Genomic DNA, 19,231 nt, shown 5'->3' on the forward strand with positions numbered 1-19,231 from the left:
TATACTGTCAAGTGATTTTTCCCAGTACAAAATGACATTTGGGAATAGGTAGGGTGCAAGAATGGGTGTGGCCATCCGACTTCCAGGGAGGTGTATGCATATGTGCACACAAATGTATGCTGTTTGGATCTCTGGAGTTTGCCCACCTCTTTAATTAAGATAATTTGATTGTCCTATTTGAACTGCTAGATAGCTCAGTGGTTTAAGCATCTGGCTGCAGAGCCAGAGGTTGGGAGTTAAAGAGTTCCAAGTCCATGATTATGATTATAAAAATATTTCCAGGGTGGATCAACTGGGGCAGGGGAGAAGTAAAATGTGAAACAAAAGCTAGGAAACCTTGCTGGTCTTTAAGAGGTCCCAGGAGAGAGTTTTGTCATGGCAAGAATTGAAAAATATATCAAGACTGAACAAGTTTGAGTATAGTAATCACATTCCTTCTTCTTTTTTTGTATTTTTTCCCATTAAACTGCAACCTAAACATAAAATACATAAACCAAAATATAAATCGACTGTGTTCTCCACAACCATAGTTGGGACTTCTTGCAGTAATCCTCTTCTTCCTCTATCTTTATTCTTCTTCTTCTTCTTTTAGTGTCCTCTTCTCCAGAACTGCATTAATTTTTGATTTGGAGCTTTCCTTTTCCTCTTGTTAGCACAAATTTGAGAAAGCTGCCCCATATATCATAGAATTTATTCTTTTTCATCTCTCCTTTCTTAACCTTTAAGTTACAAGTTAACTTACCATTTATAGCAATGTTCCATATTTCATTATACCATTTTTCCATTCGTAATTCAGACTTTGATTTCCAATTCCTAGCTATTATTATTCTGGCTGCTGTTAATAAATTGGTAATCAATTCTCTAGTCATTTTATCATATTCCACATTCTCAAATACTGATAACAGAGCTATCTCAGAATTAAATTTTATATCTTTTTCACATATGTCATTTAGTTCTTTAAACATTACTTTCCAAAATCTTTATAGTTTTTCGCATTCCCACCACATATGAAAGTATATACCAATTTCCTACTCACATTTCCAATAGACATTCAGATAACTAGCGTTAATTTTATTCAATTTTGTTGGTGTCAAATATCACCTTAAACCCAATTTGAAAAACTTTTCTCTTATTCTCCCATTTCTAATTTAAACTGATCATTATGAGTAGTTTGCTTGTGAGGCACCAATGTACAGTGGGGTCTCGACTTACGAACGGCTCGACATACGAACGTTTCGACTTACGAACCGCTCTCATAGGAATATATGGACTCGACTTACGAACTTAGATTCGAGTTACGAACTCTTTTTTTCCCTTTTTTAAAAAGCTAAGTCATCTTAGGTTAAAAGGAAAAAAAGAAAAAATATCCCCCTCTAGTGGCAGAAGGCGGAATAGCAGCTTCCCATTAGTTTCTATGGACGAAAAGAGCAGATACGGATTAAATGGTTTTCAATGCATTCCTATGGGAAATGCAGATTCGACTTAAGAACTTTTCGACCTGAGAACTGCCTTCCAATACTGCCTTCGTAAGTCGAGACCCCACTGTACTGTTGTTCTATAATCCATAATGCATAAATGAGTAACAAGTTTAAACAGAAGAATTTTAGAGTATAAATGTGAAAAACATGTTCCTATATCACATTAATGTTTCAGTCTACAACAGTTATTGAGGAAAAGGAAAAGGAGAACATGGATATAGAACATTCCGAGCACTTACTTATCTTTTGGTATTCTTTAAATAATCTCTATCAATTGTGGGTGCTTAAGAAAGTAAACATATTGTAAATCAAATTAATGATGATGATGATGATGGTGATGATGATGAATAGATTTACAGCATAGTTATTGTCTCACTGGGAGTGTAGTTGGAATTCTTGTTACATTTAAAATCTTTCAACCAAAATAAAACTGAAAGTTGACAATACTATACTCTTGTGAAATATTACCTTGCACTTTATCATTTCATTTTAAATGAAGTTTTCTAATCTATGTTACTTGATTATTTATTTTAAAATTGCTAGCAACTCATACATTCATCATAAAATAATAGAGTATGAAAAGATAATATAAAAAGGTTTTATAAGATTATTAAAGGACCACATTTCTTAATAAATTTATGGAAAATATGTAGACAACATATTTTATTGCATATTTTACTAAAGGTTTATAACCCACCTCTTCAACCCCTGAAAAAAACAGAAAATAAACAGAAACAAGAGACATAAAAGGAAACCAAAAACAAAAAATCCAGCAATAAAATCATAATCAGTAGATATAAAACCTGCAGCAATACTGAGTTATAATGCTCACTCCACAGTTTACAGTTGTTTCAAAACAGAGGTTTTCTGTCCTTTCCATAAATGCAGTGGGGCGGGAGAGTTATTTTTCTGACTACAAGTCCTGCATTGCTAGCATGGCCAGTGGTTACCCTGGCTGGGGGATGTATTCAAGGAAAATATTTTCCCCATCTACATTTATGGCCCCAAAGTTGCAAGTAGACAGTTGACTTAAATACATTGATGAAGTTGTTCCATCACTTAGAGTGATTGTCCTAGCATTGCTCCTTATCTAAAAAATGATAGGTGAATTTCTTCACAGGTAAGGGAAATCCTCAGCACTTGACATTTGCAAATGATAAGCAATAAACAATGGAAATTTCAATATTTAGATTTTGTGTGATAATAATATTGCACTAGTTAACACTGACATTGAACATTTTAATTCAAGGTATCTTCAGATAATCAAATGATGTGATATTCCTTTCTTTGTTTCAAGGTCTCAACCAATGGAGAGAAAAGTGCAATGTCAGTTGTTCGAAACACGGACAATTTAATAGAAATCAGACTAAATCTTTGTTGGTTCAACCAGTTTTTAAAAAATCTGCAGGCTGGGATGAGTTATTTTCAGTATGAGAAGATGTGCTTTCAAAAGTGTAATTATTTAACAATCTTCCAGTCAACAACTTAAAGAAAACTGACATAATTTCCCAGAGTGTTCATTTGATGAAGTCCATCTTAAAATCAGCTTTAGCAGTTCTGCATTATGACTGTGATCCATGGGACAACTGAAAGATAAAAACAAAATATGATCTTCTAGCATTTCATTGGAGTATCACGTGCTTAGTTTCCCCCCTTCCTTTGGTTAAGTCTTCCTCCCCACCTTCCCACAAAGAGTTAATCAATTGTTGATGATGTGGTAATGCTCTGTGAAACAATTAAATGTTAAAGGCATGTCCTTGTACTGGACTGGCACCTCATCAAAATAGGAAACTGTTTATAGGAAACTGTTTAAAACAACAACAAAAAAACTGTAGTGAAAAGTCCCTCCCATCTTTTAACTGACTGCTATATTTTAGTGTGTAGTGGATAGTTAGCTGGAGAGCTAAGTGAATTAGGTTTCTGGCTACGGAGCCCGAGGACTGGAGTTTCATTCCCCACTGTGCCTCCTGTGGGTACAGCCAGTCTGTGTGACCTTCAGCAAGCTTTGAAGTCCTAGGGCACCCTCAGAAGAAGGGAATGGAAAACCACTGCTGGGTATTCTCTATCTAGAAAACCCTGAAAAGGGTTGCCATAAGTCAGAACTGAGTTTATAGCACACAGTTATTGTTATTAGTGGAAAGAAGGATGGACTAAGACTCAGGAAGCTTGGATCTGAATACCCACCCAGCCATGGAAACTGACTAGGGGAGTAGAACTGATAAAAACTCCCCTTGAATATCTCATATACCTTGAAAACCCCATTAGGGTCACTATAAGTCAGTCCAAACTTGAAGGCACATAACAACAACATAGCAAGAGAGATGGGGCCTTACACAATCACACCCCTTTATAGTAAATTCAACCAGTGAGTGCTAAGAAAATATGAAATTAAAAAAGGGCCATTGGGGGAAAAAAGAGACATCGGCATGCATCAGAGAACTGCAGAAATACAAAACACTTAAAGAAGGAAGAAAATGGCAAATCAAAGAAAACGTAAAGCAAAACAGCCTCATGAGGACTGAGAGTCAGTAGGCACAGAATGCTGCTTGCTTTAGCAAGGCCTGCCAAGACTTTGGATTAACAATCAGCCTGAAGAAAACACAACCTCCCTTCCCCCCGCCTCCCGCCCCCTGCTCATCCCCCCACAGCAAGCGCCACTTTCAGAAGCCTCCCAGGGGCAGGGGAAAAGCACAATTTTTTACAGTATTTCAAGCTTTTTCCCTGCATTCCCGGCAGCCATTTTGTGCTCATCTCCTTTCCCCCCCCCCCGCCTCTCAGCTGATCGGCGCTGGGTCTCAGAGGCTTCCCTGGGCTTGCTCAGCAGGTAAAAAGGCAGTGCAAAAGCAGCAGAACAATATACAGCCTTGTCATATCCTCCTTGACCAATTTTGAACCAATCCGTTGTTCCATATCCACTTCTAACTGTTGCTTCCTGTCTACATATAGATTTCTCAGGAGATCGATAAGGTCAGGCACTCTCATTTCTTTAAGAACTTGCCATCATTTGCTGCGGTCCACACAGTCAAAGGCTTTTGCATAGTCAATGAGGCAGAAGTAGATGTTTTTCTGGAATTCTCTGGCCTTCTCCATAATCCAGCGCATGTTAGCAATTTGGTCTCCAGTTCCTCTGCCCCTTTGAAATCCAGCTTGTTCTTCTCGGAGTTCTCGGTCCACATACTGCTGAAGCTTGCCTTGGAGGATTTTGAGCATTACCTTGCTAGCGTGTGAAATGAGTGTAATTGTACGGGAGTTGGAGCATTCTTTGGCACTGCCCATTTTTGGGATTGGGATGTAGACTGATCTTTTCCAATCCTCTGGCCACTGTTGGGTTTTCCAAACCTGCTGGCATACAGTGGACCCTCCACTTACGGAATTAATCTGTATTGGAACGGAGGCTGCAGGTCGAAAAGTCTGTAGGTCGAGTCTCAATTGACTTACAATGCATTGAAAACCAATTAATCCATAACCAGCTGTTTTTGTTCCGTTTTTGTTCCATTTTGGCTTTTTTCTGGTCTGTAGGTCGATTCTCCAGCTGCAAGTCGAACCTAAATTTTGCGGCCAGAAAAGTCTGTAACTCGAAAAGTCTGTAAGTCAAGCCGTCTGTAACTTGAGAGTCCACTGTATTGAACGTAGCACCTTAACAGCGTCATCTTTTAAGATTTTAAATAGTTAAACTGGAATGTCATCACCTCCACTGGTCTTGTTGTTAGCCATGCTTTCTAAGGCCCACTTCACTTCACTCTCCAGCATGTCTGGCTCAAGGTCAGTAACCACACTATCTGGGTTGTCTGGGACATCCAGATCTTTCTAGTATAATTCCTCTGTGTATTTTGCTACCTCTTCTTGATGTCTTCTGCTTCTGTTAGGTCCCTAGCACTTTTGTCCTTTATCATGTCCATCTTTGCACAAAATGTTTCTTTAATATCTCCAAATTTTTTGGACAGATCTCTGGATTTTTCCTTTCTATTATTTTCCTGTATTTCTTTGCACTGTTCATTTAAGAAAGCCCTTTTGTTTCTCCTTGCTATTCTGTGGAACTCTGCATTCAATTTTCGGTAACTTTTCCTATCTCCCTTGCATTTTGTTTCCCTTCTCCTCTCTGATATTTGTAAGGCCTTGTTGGACAGCTACTTTGCTTTCCTGCATTTCCTTTTCTTTGGGATGGTTTTTGTTGCTGCCTCTTGTACAATGTTATGAGCCTCCATCCATAGTTCTTCAGGCACTCAGTCCACCAAGTCAAGTTCCTTAAATCTGTTCTTCACTTCCAATGTGTATTCATAGGGGGTTTGATTTAGATTATATATGACTAGCCCTGTGGTTTGTCCTACTTTCTTCAGTATGAGTTTGAATTTTGCTGTAAGAAGCTGATGATCAGAGCCACAATGAGCTCCAGGTCTTGTTTTTGCTGACTGTATAGAGCTTCTTCATCTTTGGCTGCAGAGAACATAATCAATCTGATTTCAGTATTGCCCATCAGGTGATGTCCTTGTGTAGAGTCACCTCTTGTGTTGCTGGAAAAGAGTGTTTGTGATGATCAGCTTGTTCTCTTGACAAAACTCTATTAGCCTTTGCCCTGCTTCATTCTGAACTCCAAGGCCAAACTTACCTGTTGTTCCTTTTATCTCTTGACTACCTACTTTAGCATTCCAGTCCCCTCTAATGACAAGAACATCTTTCTTTGGTGTCAGTTCTAGAAGGTCTTGTAAGTCATCATAGAATTGATCAATTTCAGCCTCTCCAGCATTGGTGGTTGGTGCATAAACGTTGATTACTGTGATGCTGAAAGGTCTGCCTTGGATTTGTCCTGAAATATTCTATCATTTTTGAGATTGTATCCTAGTACAGCTTTTCCCACTCTTTTGTTGACTATGAGGGCTACTCCATTTCTTCTATGGGATTCTTGACCACAATACTAGATATGATAATCGTCTGAATTGAATTCGCCCATTCCTGTCCATTTTAGTTCACTGACACACCCAGGATGTCAATGTTTATTCTTGCCATCTCCTGTTTGACCACATACAGCTACCAAAGTTCATAGATCTTACATTCCAGGTTCCTATGCAGTATTTTTCTTTGCAGCAACGGACTTTCTTTTCACTTCCAGGCATGTCTGCAGCTGAGTGTCCTTTCGGCTTTGGCCCAACCACTTCATTAGCTTTGGATACTCATTTTTGATATTTTGATATTCTTTAAGCTGCCCAGAGTGGTAGAATATACCAGATGGGTGGAATATAAATCAAATCAAATAAATAAATAAACAAACAAACAAACAAATAAATAAATAAATAAATAAATAAATAAATAAATGAATAAATGGAGCTACTTGTACTTGTCCTCCACTCTTCCTCAGTAGCATGTTGGAAGCCTTCGAAAGTGAGGGGCTCATCTTCCAGCGTCATATCTTTTAGCCTTTTGTTTATGTCCATGGAGTTTTCTTGGCAAAGATACAGTAGTGGTTTGCCAGTTCCTACTCCAGGTGGATCGTGTTTAGTCAGAACTCTCCACTATGACCTGTCCGTCTTGGGTGTCCCTGCACGGCATAGCCCATAACTTCTCTGAATTACTCAAGGTCCTTTGCCACGACAAGGCAGGAATCCGTGAAGGGGTGGGTGTGTGAAGAACTAGGAAGTCTGAAAAATGTGGAACAACTTCAGAATATCCAGCTCAGTTACTGTTGAAATAAGCTGCCTTAGGTCCTTTTTAAAGAGAAAGGTAAGGTAGAAATATTTTAAATAAATAAAATGAAATGTGATAAGAAATCTGACTTCTCAGAATTATAAAAACAGTGTGAAACTATATTGTACAAGGCATTTAATTTGACTTGAAACATTTCTCCAGTTGTTCTAATTTTTTTCCTAATTTGGAGTTGTACCTGAGTCCGTAGCAAGTGTACCTCTTCCATAAGCACCTGCCTTTCTTTGTACAGTTCATTTTGCTTGTTGAGAAGCTCCACTAGTTGCTGAGCAGTGGTCTGACAATGCTTGTCAAGCTGGTTTAACCTGAATAAAATAGAAATAGAGTGTTTGTTCTGGTGTTTTTGGTACAAGAGTATTTATGTGGTTTTTTTTACTTATATTATTTAAAAGCTACCTTTCTCTCTGTAGGAGACCAAAAGCAGCTCACACAATCTAAAACTACAACAATCAACAGTTTTAAAATACCATTTAAAACAATTAAACATATATCAAGATTAAAACCAAGATTTAAAAATTTTAAAAACCATTTAAAAATATTTTAAAATATCCCAAGTTTAATAAACACGCATTATTCTTGAGACACTTATTGCTTAAAAGCCTGTCTAGAGAGGAAGGTCTTTGCCTGCTGGTGAAAGGGTGTGGGGGGCAACCCGGTATCTTGGGGCAGCACACTCCAAAGCCTCAGAGCCACCACAGAGAAGGCCCTCTCTTGTATCCTCACCAAACAAACTTGGGGAAATGGTGGGACCAAAAGAAGGGCATCTCCAGAAGATCTTAAAAACTGAGAAGGCTCATGTGAGGTGATATGATCCTTCCAATAGCCTGGGCCCAACTTATATAGGGCTTTATAGGTAATAACATGCACTTTGAAATGGGTCTGGCTGTTATAATAAGGGAATTATATGCTCCCCCTAATGAACCTTCCAGATCTGTCCATGGTCTGAGGGTTGTATGTAACTTTCTTTTCATACTTGGCAGAGAGAAAAGGCATGGAGGTGTCATCAGTGCTTTTGCTTTCCTTTTTGGCATAGTGCAGTGGGGCTGGAGGTACATGTGAGGTGCTTAAAGGTGGCAATGTTCGAAGATAGTGCTGGGTTTCCACACTCAGGGTACAGAAGAAGAGCTTTGGCTTCCTCTATGATTTTCCTGCACTGTATTTATTTTATTTATTTATTAGATTGCTTCTGCTGAGACAGATGGGATTGTGGTTTGCTTTACATAATTTTCTTCATTAAATCAGCATTTCCTCTTGTTTCTTTTTCTATAGCTTCTCTGACTCTGCTATCAACTTGACTAGCAAAATTAGACTAATTCAGTGGTTCTTAACCTTTTTGAAAGAAATGCCCCCTTGAGCCACTGAGGAAGTTATCATTGTCCCCCTCCCTGCGGCGGCGGCGCAGCGGCGGCACGGTGGTGGAGGCACGGGGAGGGGGGTGATGATAACTTCCTCAATGGTGGTGGCGGCGTGGTGGCTCCATCACCCCATATCACCCCCTTCTGTTCCCTCGCCCCCGCATTGTCCCTTTTCATTCCATCACCCCCTGAAAAACAGTATCACCCCCTGGGGATAAGAACCACTGGACTAATTGACCAAATGACCAGAACCTCCCTAAGTTTTCTTCTTACTCAAAAGAGCCACACCGTTGTGTGCGCTGTCTCATATTTTTCACCTGTCAGCATGCCTGTGAACAAACAAACTCTTTGTAACCTTCATTTCAAACACTACAACTGGGCATATATTTTCCCCTTTAGCTTGGGCAACCCTCATACTTCTGCGTTTCAGCCCCAATTCATTCATCCTTATTTATTTATTTATTTATTTATTTATTTATTTATTTATTTATTTATTTAATATCCCGCCTATCTGGTCAAGCGAGGACCACTCTAGGCAGCTAACAACCTTAAAATAATACATGTAAATAAACAGTTCTAAATCATAAAAGCACTACATTACGATGCCAGAACACAAAACATAGAACAGTAAAGAAGGAAAGAAAGAGGTCATGAGTTATGTGATGGAAAGGCCTGCCGAAACATCCAAGTTTTTAATTGCTTCTTAAAAGTACCCAGCGAGGGAGCCCCGCGAATCTCAGGAGGTAAGTTGTTCCAGAGGCGAGGAGCCACTGCTGAGAAGGCCCAGTTTCTTGTCTTTTCCTTCCGGGCCTCCCTCGGCGTTAGGCTCCTCAGCCTCACCTCCTGGCTCGCACGAGTGACACGGGTAGATCTTGGTGGGAGTAGGCGTTCCGCCAAGTATCAAGGCCCTAAACCGTTTAGGGCTTTATAGGTAAACATCAACACTTTGAAGTCGATGCGGAATCGGATGGGCAGCCAATGCAATGCGGCCAGAGTGGGTGAAATGTGTTGGTGTTTTTTCACACCACTAAGTAATCTGGCCGCCGCATTCTGCACCACCTGTAATTTCCGCAGCAGCCTCAAAGGTAGCCCCACGTAGAGTGCATTGCAGTGGTCTAATCTTGAGATTAGTCTGCTACTACAGTGGGGTCTTGACTTGAGAACTTAATCCATATTGGAAGGCGGTTCTCAAGTCAAAAAGTCTGTAAGTCAAGTCTCCATTGACCTACAGTGCATTGAAAACCGATTAATCCTGTAACAGGCCGTTTTTGTTCCATTTTGGTTTTTTTCTGGTCTGTAAGTCAAATCTTAGTCTGCAAGTCAAACCTAAATTTTGCGGCCAGAGAAGTCTGTAACTCAAAAAGTCTGTAAGTCAAGCCGTCTGTAAGTCAAGGGTCCACTTGTAGTTTCAGGTTATCATTCACAAACTACCCCTCTGCACCTAATGCAGAAGAGAGTTGCTGCACTCTACTAACAGTCCTCCCAACATACATACACAGGCATATGCCAACTTGAGATGTGTTTGGTAGAGTATGCCAAATCCTGGTCCCTGGCACATCTTTTTTTAAAGTGCCTTGTTTTTCTTACTTTATAAAGTTCACTTGAGATTCCGCCACCCCCCTCCATTAAGTGAATTATTTTCCAGAACCAAATTCTTTTTTAAAAAATCAAATAATTGGCATATCACAAAATTAACCTGAAAAGCTTGCTTAACAGAAACAATTCATAATAAAAGGAAAAGGTTTCCTATATCTCCAATTTGCTATAAATTTAAATAACTATGTCAGGAATGTGTGCCATGTCCAAAAACATACAAAACAGTTATGTTCTGCACTGTTTTGGTACCATAGGATTAGGCATGCAACAAATTTCTACTGTAGTCTGCAAAGCTGAATGTGCCATAGCCGCAAGATTGAATTACAACAACTGGCAGCAGCTAAATCACCAAATCCAACAGCCACACTGCACTTACTGGCACACATCTTAATTAGGTTTTAATATAAGTAATCTGATAACTACTCCTGGCTGGCCAGAGCTGAACTGTCAGTACTGAGAGCTTTGTTATTTAGCCGCTCTTCACGTATATGGTGGCAGCTTCCCTACTGACCCTTGTCAAAGAACCCCATCTGCTGGTTACCACGGTAACTGACGGCAACTGCTTGAGTTGAACAGAGACTTTCAGAAAAAGTCTGTAGCCAAAAGAATTTTGTAAAATTACTTCACAGGCTAAAAATCCCATAGTGGTAAATACTGGAAAAAGATAAGGTGTTTTTTTTCCCCTTCACAAAATGGAAGGTGGTTTAAAGCATTATTTTCACTTCTGCCTCTGGAAAACAGGTATTTTGGGGTTTTTTGTAGTATTTGAAACCCTGACAAAACAGTTTGAATTATGTTTTCTAAAATGTGTAAAGTATTTATGAAACAACTTTTCATTCTGCTTTTTAAAACACACATACATATTCTTTCAGTTCCTTTCTCGTCAATATCCAGTTACAGAACCAAGAAGAATGACAATACCTAAACTTCTTCTCCAGCCATTAACTGAGGTGACAGCTGGCACTTCACTGAGCCTGCCCACCATCCAGTCAAGTCTGAAGATCATTTTTAACCTTCTGGACTGACAACCAATCTATACAGAGGTGTAATTTTTTTTAACATTATTATGGTTCTCCTCAAGAGTAAGATTCCCCAAGCAATACGGTATTCTAGAAGAAGTGGACCAGTTTATTCAGTACTGCAGATCAAGGACTAATTATTGAAAAAAAAATAAGAATAGCAGTCTTGGAGCAGGGATGAACAACTTCCAGAGGTAACCGCATCTGCTTCCATAGGAGTGCAGAAGATCGCATTTGCCCTCAACCCTGCTATGCCCTCCAGTCCCCAAATTTTGAAAATAGAATTTTTGGCCCCAAATCTTCAATCACACCTTGCAAAACCAAAGCAAACAATACCCAGTTATAAACTAGACAAGAACTCCAAACCCATTTACTTATTGAGGCTTCTTGGACATAGCCATAGAATCCATCTTCCCATTTCCTCCATTTTTGTTGTTTAGTCATTAAGTCGTGTGTCATTTAGTCATTAACTCTTCATGACTCCATGGACCAGAGTGCCCCAGGCCCTCCTATCTTCCACTGCCTCCCGGAGTTGGGTCAAATTCATGTTGGTCGCTTTGATGATACTGTCCAACCATCTCATCCTCTGTTGTCCCCTTCTCCTCTTGCCTTCACACTTTCCCAACATCAGGTCTTTTCCAGGGAGTCTTCTCATGAGATGGCCAAAGTACTGGAGCCTCAGCTTCAGAATCAGTCCTTCCTCCACTTACCTGTCTTATAATATAGTATATTTTCCCCACAACTAATCTTTAGTATACATAGAGTTGCCTAGGGCTTTATTTAGTGATTTAAAATGAATTTAATAAGACTAGGAGCTGAGAAGGAACAAGGTGCTGGCAATTCTTTCACAAATGCTGTCATAGGGTTTCAAAGAGGAGTTCTCACCAGCAGTATGGCTATCACATATGGCACTTGCTGTGGCATCTGTACTGTATTCAAGGGCAGCCCTTAGAGGGCATTGCAGTAGTTCAAACTGGAGAGTATCATGTGACTCCAATGTCGGTTTTTAAATTCTCTGGAAAGGCCCTTTTTCCTGTTGCTCCCCTGCCCATCATCAGAGGCCTGCCTGGTGGGCATAAAAGTGAATGCTTTCTTGCTTCACAATTCCCCTGCAAGTAAAAGCAGACTAGCTCCATCTCTGTTGTTCTGAAGCCAGGCCTTTTCAATAATGCCAGATTAGCTTTTATAAATAAAATGTGTTTCTTGTGGTTGTAATTGTGCTATTAAATTTTAATTATGATTTTGCACTTTATCCGCCTGTTCTCATTTAAACACTTTTAACAGAAAAGTGTACTTTGAACAGAAAGGTAATATATAAATGTAACAGATAAATAAATGAATTAGTTTGCAAAATACTATATGAGACTTGTGTCATTCTTATAATTCCCACATGAGAAGGACTACCACTATTCACATTTTACAGACTGAGAACTGATGCTGAGATAATCACCTCACTGTCAGACTAAAAGAGACTGCTGATTGACTCAGCACTCCTGGTCAAAGTCTGCATTTTGAATATTTAAGCCTTGATGATGTATAATGAATGCATTAAAATACCCATTCAAAGCAGCCTTTATTTTTTTAAAATGGACACATTATATTTTCTTCTGCTTGTACATCCTTACATTGCCTCCATTTTCCTTCATATCTCTGATACAGCAGAGTTCTTACTGTCTTTTACTATGAAGCTAGCAAGTAATCATTCCACTAATTCAACCCTGAACTACGAAGATGTCTGCTGCAAGCTACCCAATCTGAACTCGCTTTTTCAGAAATACTTTGCCTTTAAAAAGAGCCACCCAGCATGAGCTTCATAAGAAGTGACACATAGCAGACAGTGCATGTGGTGTTTCAGCATGCTGCGCAGAATGAAAAGAGAATTCTTTACTTAGTTTTTGACGGCATGTGCAAAGCGTATGAGAGGCCCAAAGAGACATCAGGCATCTCAAGAAACGTAGAAAACTATGTTGATCAATGTATCCATTTTCATCAACTTTTTTTTTTTTTTTTTTTTTGGTCACTGTCTTTACCAACAATAAAAACAAAAACCATTCTTCATTTTTAATGTGCTTTTTAAAAAAAAAATTACAGAATTCCTTTGGAACCAATTTTTGAGCCTTAAGATGCCGAATTCTGGTTGAAAACTGAAGGAACTGCTGTGATGGGCAAAAACATTCCATTTACTATTTGCCTGATTTGCTCTCTGATGCAGACACATTCTAATAAGCAAAGCTTTTTCAATAACTAATTTTAAAAGGAGGAAAAGGATCATGCAGCAATGTTTCAAGTAAAAAAATAAGGTTTTTTCCTTCTAAGTTCTTCCATTGATATAGAAAACAGATAAAACATGTATGAGAGTGTGCTTTTTGTATCTGCTTTATCATAGTCACTGAGAGCCATATGAAAAAGATTCATTGTTCAGGTTCTTTACAGCAATATATATGGATTCAGACATCACCCAGAAGTGCAGTAAGTGGAAAAACAAGTCACAGATGCATCTGCTTTTTGTTGCTTCTCACAATGTCTAAATGCACTTTATCACAATGATGTCTGTATAACTGGTACAGAATTAATAAATCTTTTTGTTACTTAATTATAAATGGATTGTATAACTTTCCATTTGCAAGCCCACCCACTGGTGTTGGTGAATAATTGGGATGAAACTATACAGCAGCTAACAAATGAAAAATAAATAATTAGATACAAAAATAATTATAACTTTAGTATAGTGTATAACAGACTCACTGAAATGAATGGAACTTATTAGTCAAGACTAATGTCTGCCCACTTGATATCAATTTGTCCATTTTAAGTACCTCTAATCTTAGATTCAATATTTAGAATTAAATCAATTTTTCCATATTTATCTATCAATATCATTACACACAAAAACAACAGCACCAAATTTAAAAATAAAATTTTTAAAAAGGCACAGCAGCATAAAATATATAAAAGCTTTAGAAGTCAAGCGTGGTGTCGAGTTGAAAGTCCTGGGCAAAGTGCCCTCCAATAATCCCCAGGACTATTTGGGCCATCCCTTCCCCAAAATTACAGTTTTCTCAACTGCTTTCCTTTCCTGCCAATGCTTTCCTTCTCTATTACACCCCTTTCTCCTGCTCTAGTGCTCATTCCGCAAATCTCCTCCCCCTAAAAACCCTTACTGACAGTGGGAGCTGAAGTGGGCCTTTGTCCTTAACCCCCTCCACATTTGTAGCAGGGCTGAGCCAAGGGCAGCCCAAGCCACTCCTTGGCCCTCCAATAGGCACCCACTCATGGGGGGGGGAGTGTGAAAATGGCCAAATATCCTTTCAGAAATCTGGAAGCTGAGTCATGGAAACTGGACTTCTTTCTTATTAGGCTGAAACATTTCGCTACTCATCCAAGTACCTTCTTCAGTCTTGGATGAGTAGTGAAATGTTTCAGCCTAACAAGAAAGAGGTCCAGTTGCCATGATTCAACTTCCAGATAACCATATCTGGCTGACTGGGGAGCACAATTATATATTTAAACACTATTGCCTTCACTGTGGCATTTATAAAGGCATGAAATAGCTCTTAAAAATAGAGAGAGAAATAATATTTCAGTCAGATTAAAACTAGCTAAGTAATGTGCCTAAAGACAAGGAAGGCATTTGCTTCCTACCAGAAAGATATAAGATTTGGCCCTAGGCTTGCTTTCCTGGGAATGGCATTCACATTCTACTTATGAATACAAGAATGTGAAAGTACTTGTCGTTATTATCTGTCTAATTCCAGATAACCTACATTTTTCTTCCTATGGGCGTTATTAACAAATAAATACTTACTGGTCCTCCAATCCCCCATTGGGCTAGACCAGTAATGGTCACCATTGCACCCCTCCATTGGACCACTGCACCAGCAGAGGAGAGTGACAGAATCCAGGATCAGAGGATGGGTAAGTATTTCTCGATAGTGACTTATGGCTCGTGTGCCCACAGAAAGGGCTCTGTGTGCCAGCTGTGGTATGCATGCCATAAGTTCGCTGTCGCTGGTCTAGACTATTCTGGACAAACAGAACGCTTTTCACATAAAAATTAATTTTTGAACCTGTTAAGATAGTTGCATAATAACCTTCAGTCTCAGAGACAATATAACTTGCTATATAAATTGCTCGGAAACCCAACATGCAATTACTCTTATGCCCCCCTCCCCGGTTGATAAAGTTTTCCTGAGTCAACTGACTAGCAACTGTGTGACCAGAATTTTGGACAGAATTTTGCCCAGCGTGGCTGTATGTCTTAATTCAGCAGAAAGATTGAAGGAAATGTAATTGATTTCTGTGTATTCTCGAAGGCTTTCATGGCCGGGATCTGATGGTTGCTGTGGGTTTTTTGGGCTCTTTGGCCATGTTCTGAAGGTTGTTCTTCCGGACGTTTCTCCAGAAACGTCCGGAAGAACAACCTTCAGAACACGGCCAAACAGCCTGAAAAACCCACAACAACCAATTACATTTCTGTTTCTAAAAGAACTGTCAAAATAAAAATGAACCTTCAATCAGCCATATGAATGCAAGGATGGTTATAATATCTCCAATCTCTCCAACACAGTGTAAAGGCAAAAGTAGCATAAACGTGAACATAGAATTCCAGAAAACGCATTCACCAAAAATTAAGTTTTATTTAGCATAAATGCTTGACAACAGTAGGCCACTTCAGATGCATAAGCACAACCTCTGCAGACTGACCTTTATACAGTGGTGCCTCGCTTAACGAGCGCACCATATAACGACGAATTCGCATAGCGATCCGTTTTTTGGGATCGCTAATGCGAAGGCATACCGACAGTTCCAATGGGCAAAAATTGCTTAGCGACGATCGGTAAGCGTTTCGCTTACCGATCTTTGCATAGCGTTTTTTTAAAACCAGCTTATCAACTGTTCCAAAATGGCTGCCGGAAGACCCAAAATGGCCACGCGCAGCGTTTTCGCGCCCTGCCCTTGCTTACCGAGGGCGCGAAAATGGCTGCCGCTATGGGGAAACATCGCAGAACGGTGAGTTTTGGGCCCATTTGGAACGCATTAAATGAGGTTTAATGCGTTCCAATGGGCTTTTCCGTTCCATATAGCGATGTTTCCCCATAGCAAAGGTGAATCCGGAACGGATTAACCTCGCTATGCGGGGCACCACTGTACAAGCATATATAAATCCTCCAGTGATGCATTTATCTGGGGCTGTTCAGTAATTTATTAGAGGTGCAAAAGAGTTGCGCCTCTGAGGTTGTACAGCAGAGCAAATCATTGTTCTATAAGGCAATTCTGAGAACAAAAATTTCTAATTTTCAAATTGGGTTCCAAATTGACACAAAATTTGGCACAGTTGTAACGGATAGTCTGCTCTTGCTCTGTGGCAAATTTGGGGACATTTGGAAAAAGCATTTTGGAGTTACGATTTTCTTTTAAGTAGAACTGTTTTACTCCCCTTTCAGAAACAGGTGACCCTCAGCTACCTCAGATTTAAAATAGCTCACATGAATTGAAACAACCTGTTGTACTGTTGCCTCTCCCCATTTTTCTTTATCTGAACTACTGGTCCTCAAAAAGACCTTTAGGAGGAAAGAACAGTGATTTCCTATAACGCAGAGCATGCATAGTACAGGCTTGCCAGGAAGAGTGGCTTCAGGAAAGGCTAGCACTGGGGGTGGGGGGCAAAAAGAAAATATCAGGCGAGCTGCAAATTAAACAGCTCAAACAGAAAGAAACTAAGACAATCAGAAGACACACTTGGCTTAAAGAAAGTAACGGAGTTATAGTCCTACTGAAGGGAGCAGTCCCAGAGCACAGGAGTTCTCTGACCTTTGAGAACAATACCATCTTTTCCAGAAGGTTCTACCTTCTTACTACATGTGAAAGGTATGAAAGGCTCAGTTTACTTATATTCTTGTGAGAGTTTGGACTTCACTTGATTAAGCACCCACTTATCTGTGTTCTTACCCAGAAAACTTGTTGAAAAACTCATGACAATTGCTTTGGGTGAGAAGTGGTTAACTGATGAGAAGTTAGGTTCTGAGATTTTACCTCATTAGTGTCTCTTTGTGAATGGTGGTGAGCATAAGAGTGTATCCTGTAGACCAGCGGTCCCCAACGTTTTTGGAACCGTGGAATGGCTGAGCCTCCGAGGAAGGTGGGGGGCCCTGCAGGTGCACGTGCGCGCTCTCAGGCACATGCATGAAGTGGTGGGGGAGCGCCTGCCAGCGCTGGCACACGTGCAAAGCAGCTGTGGGGAGGGGAGTGCATGCGGGGGTGGGAGGTCTGTCTTCGCAGCCTGGTCTGCCTCCACAGCTGGGGAAAAGGCGGTGACGTTGGCGAGCAACCACCCACTTTCCCTCCATGCAAACAGGTGGCCAGGTGGCCATCCAGCCCTGTCGGGATGCTGTGGGGTGGTTGTCGCCCCTGCCCTTGCCCCAGCCTTCTCGCTCACCTGCTACAGCTGCTGCTGCTGCTTGGCCAGGATGCTTGGGTGGCCTTTGTGTGCCCGCGGTGGGAAGGGCGGGGTGGGGGCACCTTTGTCTGCTATGCCAGCCACTGCTGTTTCCCGGGGAGATGCAGCGGCAGCGGAGGGGCAGGTTCCGGCTCCCCAAGCCAGGTGACTGGCTGACTGGCTCGCCCCTTGCACAGAAAATGGCTGCCAGGCACGAATGGGAGGGGCAGCTGAGCCAAAGCCCCTCTGCCATCATCACCATAATCTCCCACTCCTCCTCAGGCTGGGAGGGAGGTCTTGGTCTTTGCGGGCATCTCCAGCTCCTCGGGTGCCCACAAGCATCCTGGCCGCAGCAGGGCCGTGTGGCCGCAGCAGCTTGGCTAGGGATCCACACTGCCTGGGTCCTGCTTGGCCAGAGAACCACCATGAGGCCCTGGATCGGTCCCTTTGCCCGAGGGGGAGGGTGAAGTCCTTCCACAGTGAGGGTCTCCTCCCTCCCCCCTCCATTGCACCCCCCAGGGAAAGGGGGATCAGTTGGCTCAGCAGGGCCCTGGGCTGGTTGGCCTTGGTTGCTCTCAGAAGGCATCTTTCCCAGCCCGCCCTGCCCCCCGTGCCTGTCTCTTTTCACAGCCTTTCCATTTGTTCCCGGCTTTCCTCCTAATTAGGGTCCTTAAGGCTGTGTATGTGTGGCGCGGGCACTCAGGCGCATGTGTGAAGGTGTAGGGGACAGCTCATGCTGGCACTGGCATGCACACATGTGTGTAAAGCAGCTGTGGGGAGGGGAGTGCATGTGGGGGGAAGGGAGGTATGTCTTCACAGCCTGGTCCGGCTCAGGCCACAGACCGGCACCGGGCTGCTGACCAGGGGTTGACGAACTCTGCTGTAGACCATCCTGACTGCTGACACTGGTGTTATCAACATTCAGGCTGCCCTTTACTAGGTAAAGCTTGGTATTCTTTTTCCTGCTGGCAATGCAGGCATGAGAATGATGTTTTGAATTGTGGATACCTAAGCATAATACCCCAGATTCATAAACCATGAATAATTTTAAAAAATACATTACAAATATAAAATGGAATTAAATCAATTATATTAAAACAAACACACTTAAGAACAAAATTAAAATATCTCATTTTAATTCTGTCAATTGTCAAAGGCATGCCTGAATAAGAGGGTCTGTTTGTGACAGCAGAATGATACCAGCAAAGTGGCCAACCAAACTTTCCTTGGCAGGAAATTCCATGGTCTCAGCACGGCCACTGAACAGACCCTGTCTTATATTCTCATCAAATTTCGTGAATTTCGTTGTATGGGTATACTGTGTATATACTTACAATGACAATAAATTATATTATTATTAAAAAAAACATGCCTCTGAAGGTGGCAGGACCAAAAGAATGGTGTCTTCCATGTCTCTCAAAGGCCAATCAGGCTTGTATAGGAGAATACAGTCTATGAGATGATCTCAAACCAAATAACACAGGGATTTATAAGTCATAAGAAGCACTTTGAACTCTGCCTAGAACTGTGTCAGTAACCAATCAGGATACTTTTATAGGGGGGTTATACACTCCCAACTGGCTTCAACATTTTGGACAAACTGAAGGTTCTAAAATCTTCAAAAGCAGCCCCACAATAATTGGTACATTA

At 40.9% G+C, this 19,231-nt stretch overlaps 1 protein-coding gene across 10 annotated transcripts in view; it reads right to left on the reverse strand.

The window, feature by feature from the left end:
• Positions 1–418: 418 nt before the first annotated feature.
• Positions 419–19,231, reverse strand: part of SDCCAG8 (SHH signaling and ciliogenesis regulator SDCCAG8) — a 173,101-nt gene continuing 154,288 nt past the window's right edge. For 8 of the 10 annotated variants that reach the window (XR_013540465.1, XM_072993154.2, XM_078383107.1 and 5 more), the window contains 2 exons: positions 7,354–7,480; positions 419–3,064 (listed from right to left, as the gene is read on the reverse strand). Coding sequence is in view for 8 of the 10 variants with exons in the window: in XM_072993154.2 (XP_072849255.2) it covers positions 3,041–3,064; positions 7,354–7,480 (151 nt within the window). In the remaining 2 variants the exon portion in view is untranslated. Of the gene's footprint in view, positions 3,065–7,353; positions 7,481–19,231 lie in introns of those variants that run through there. The other 2 variants (XM_072993163.2, XR_013540464.1) reach the window with 2 other exon arrangements.

Source organism: Pogona vitticeps, chromosome 1 (genome assembly GCF_051106095.1).
Source record: "Pogona vitticeps strain Pit_001003342236 chromosome 1, PviZW2.1, whole genome shotgun sequence".
Lineage (NCBI taxonomy): Eukaryota > Metazoa > Chordata > Lepidosauria > Squamata > Agamidae > Pogona > Pogona vitticeps.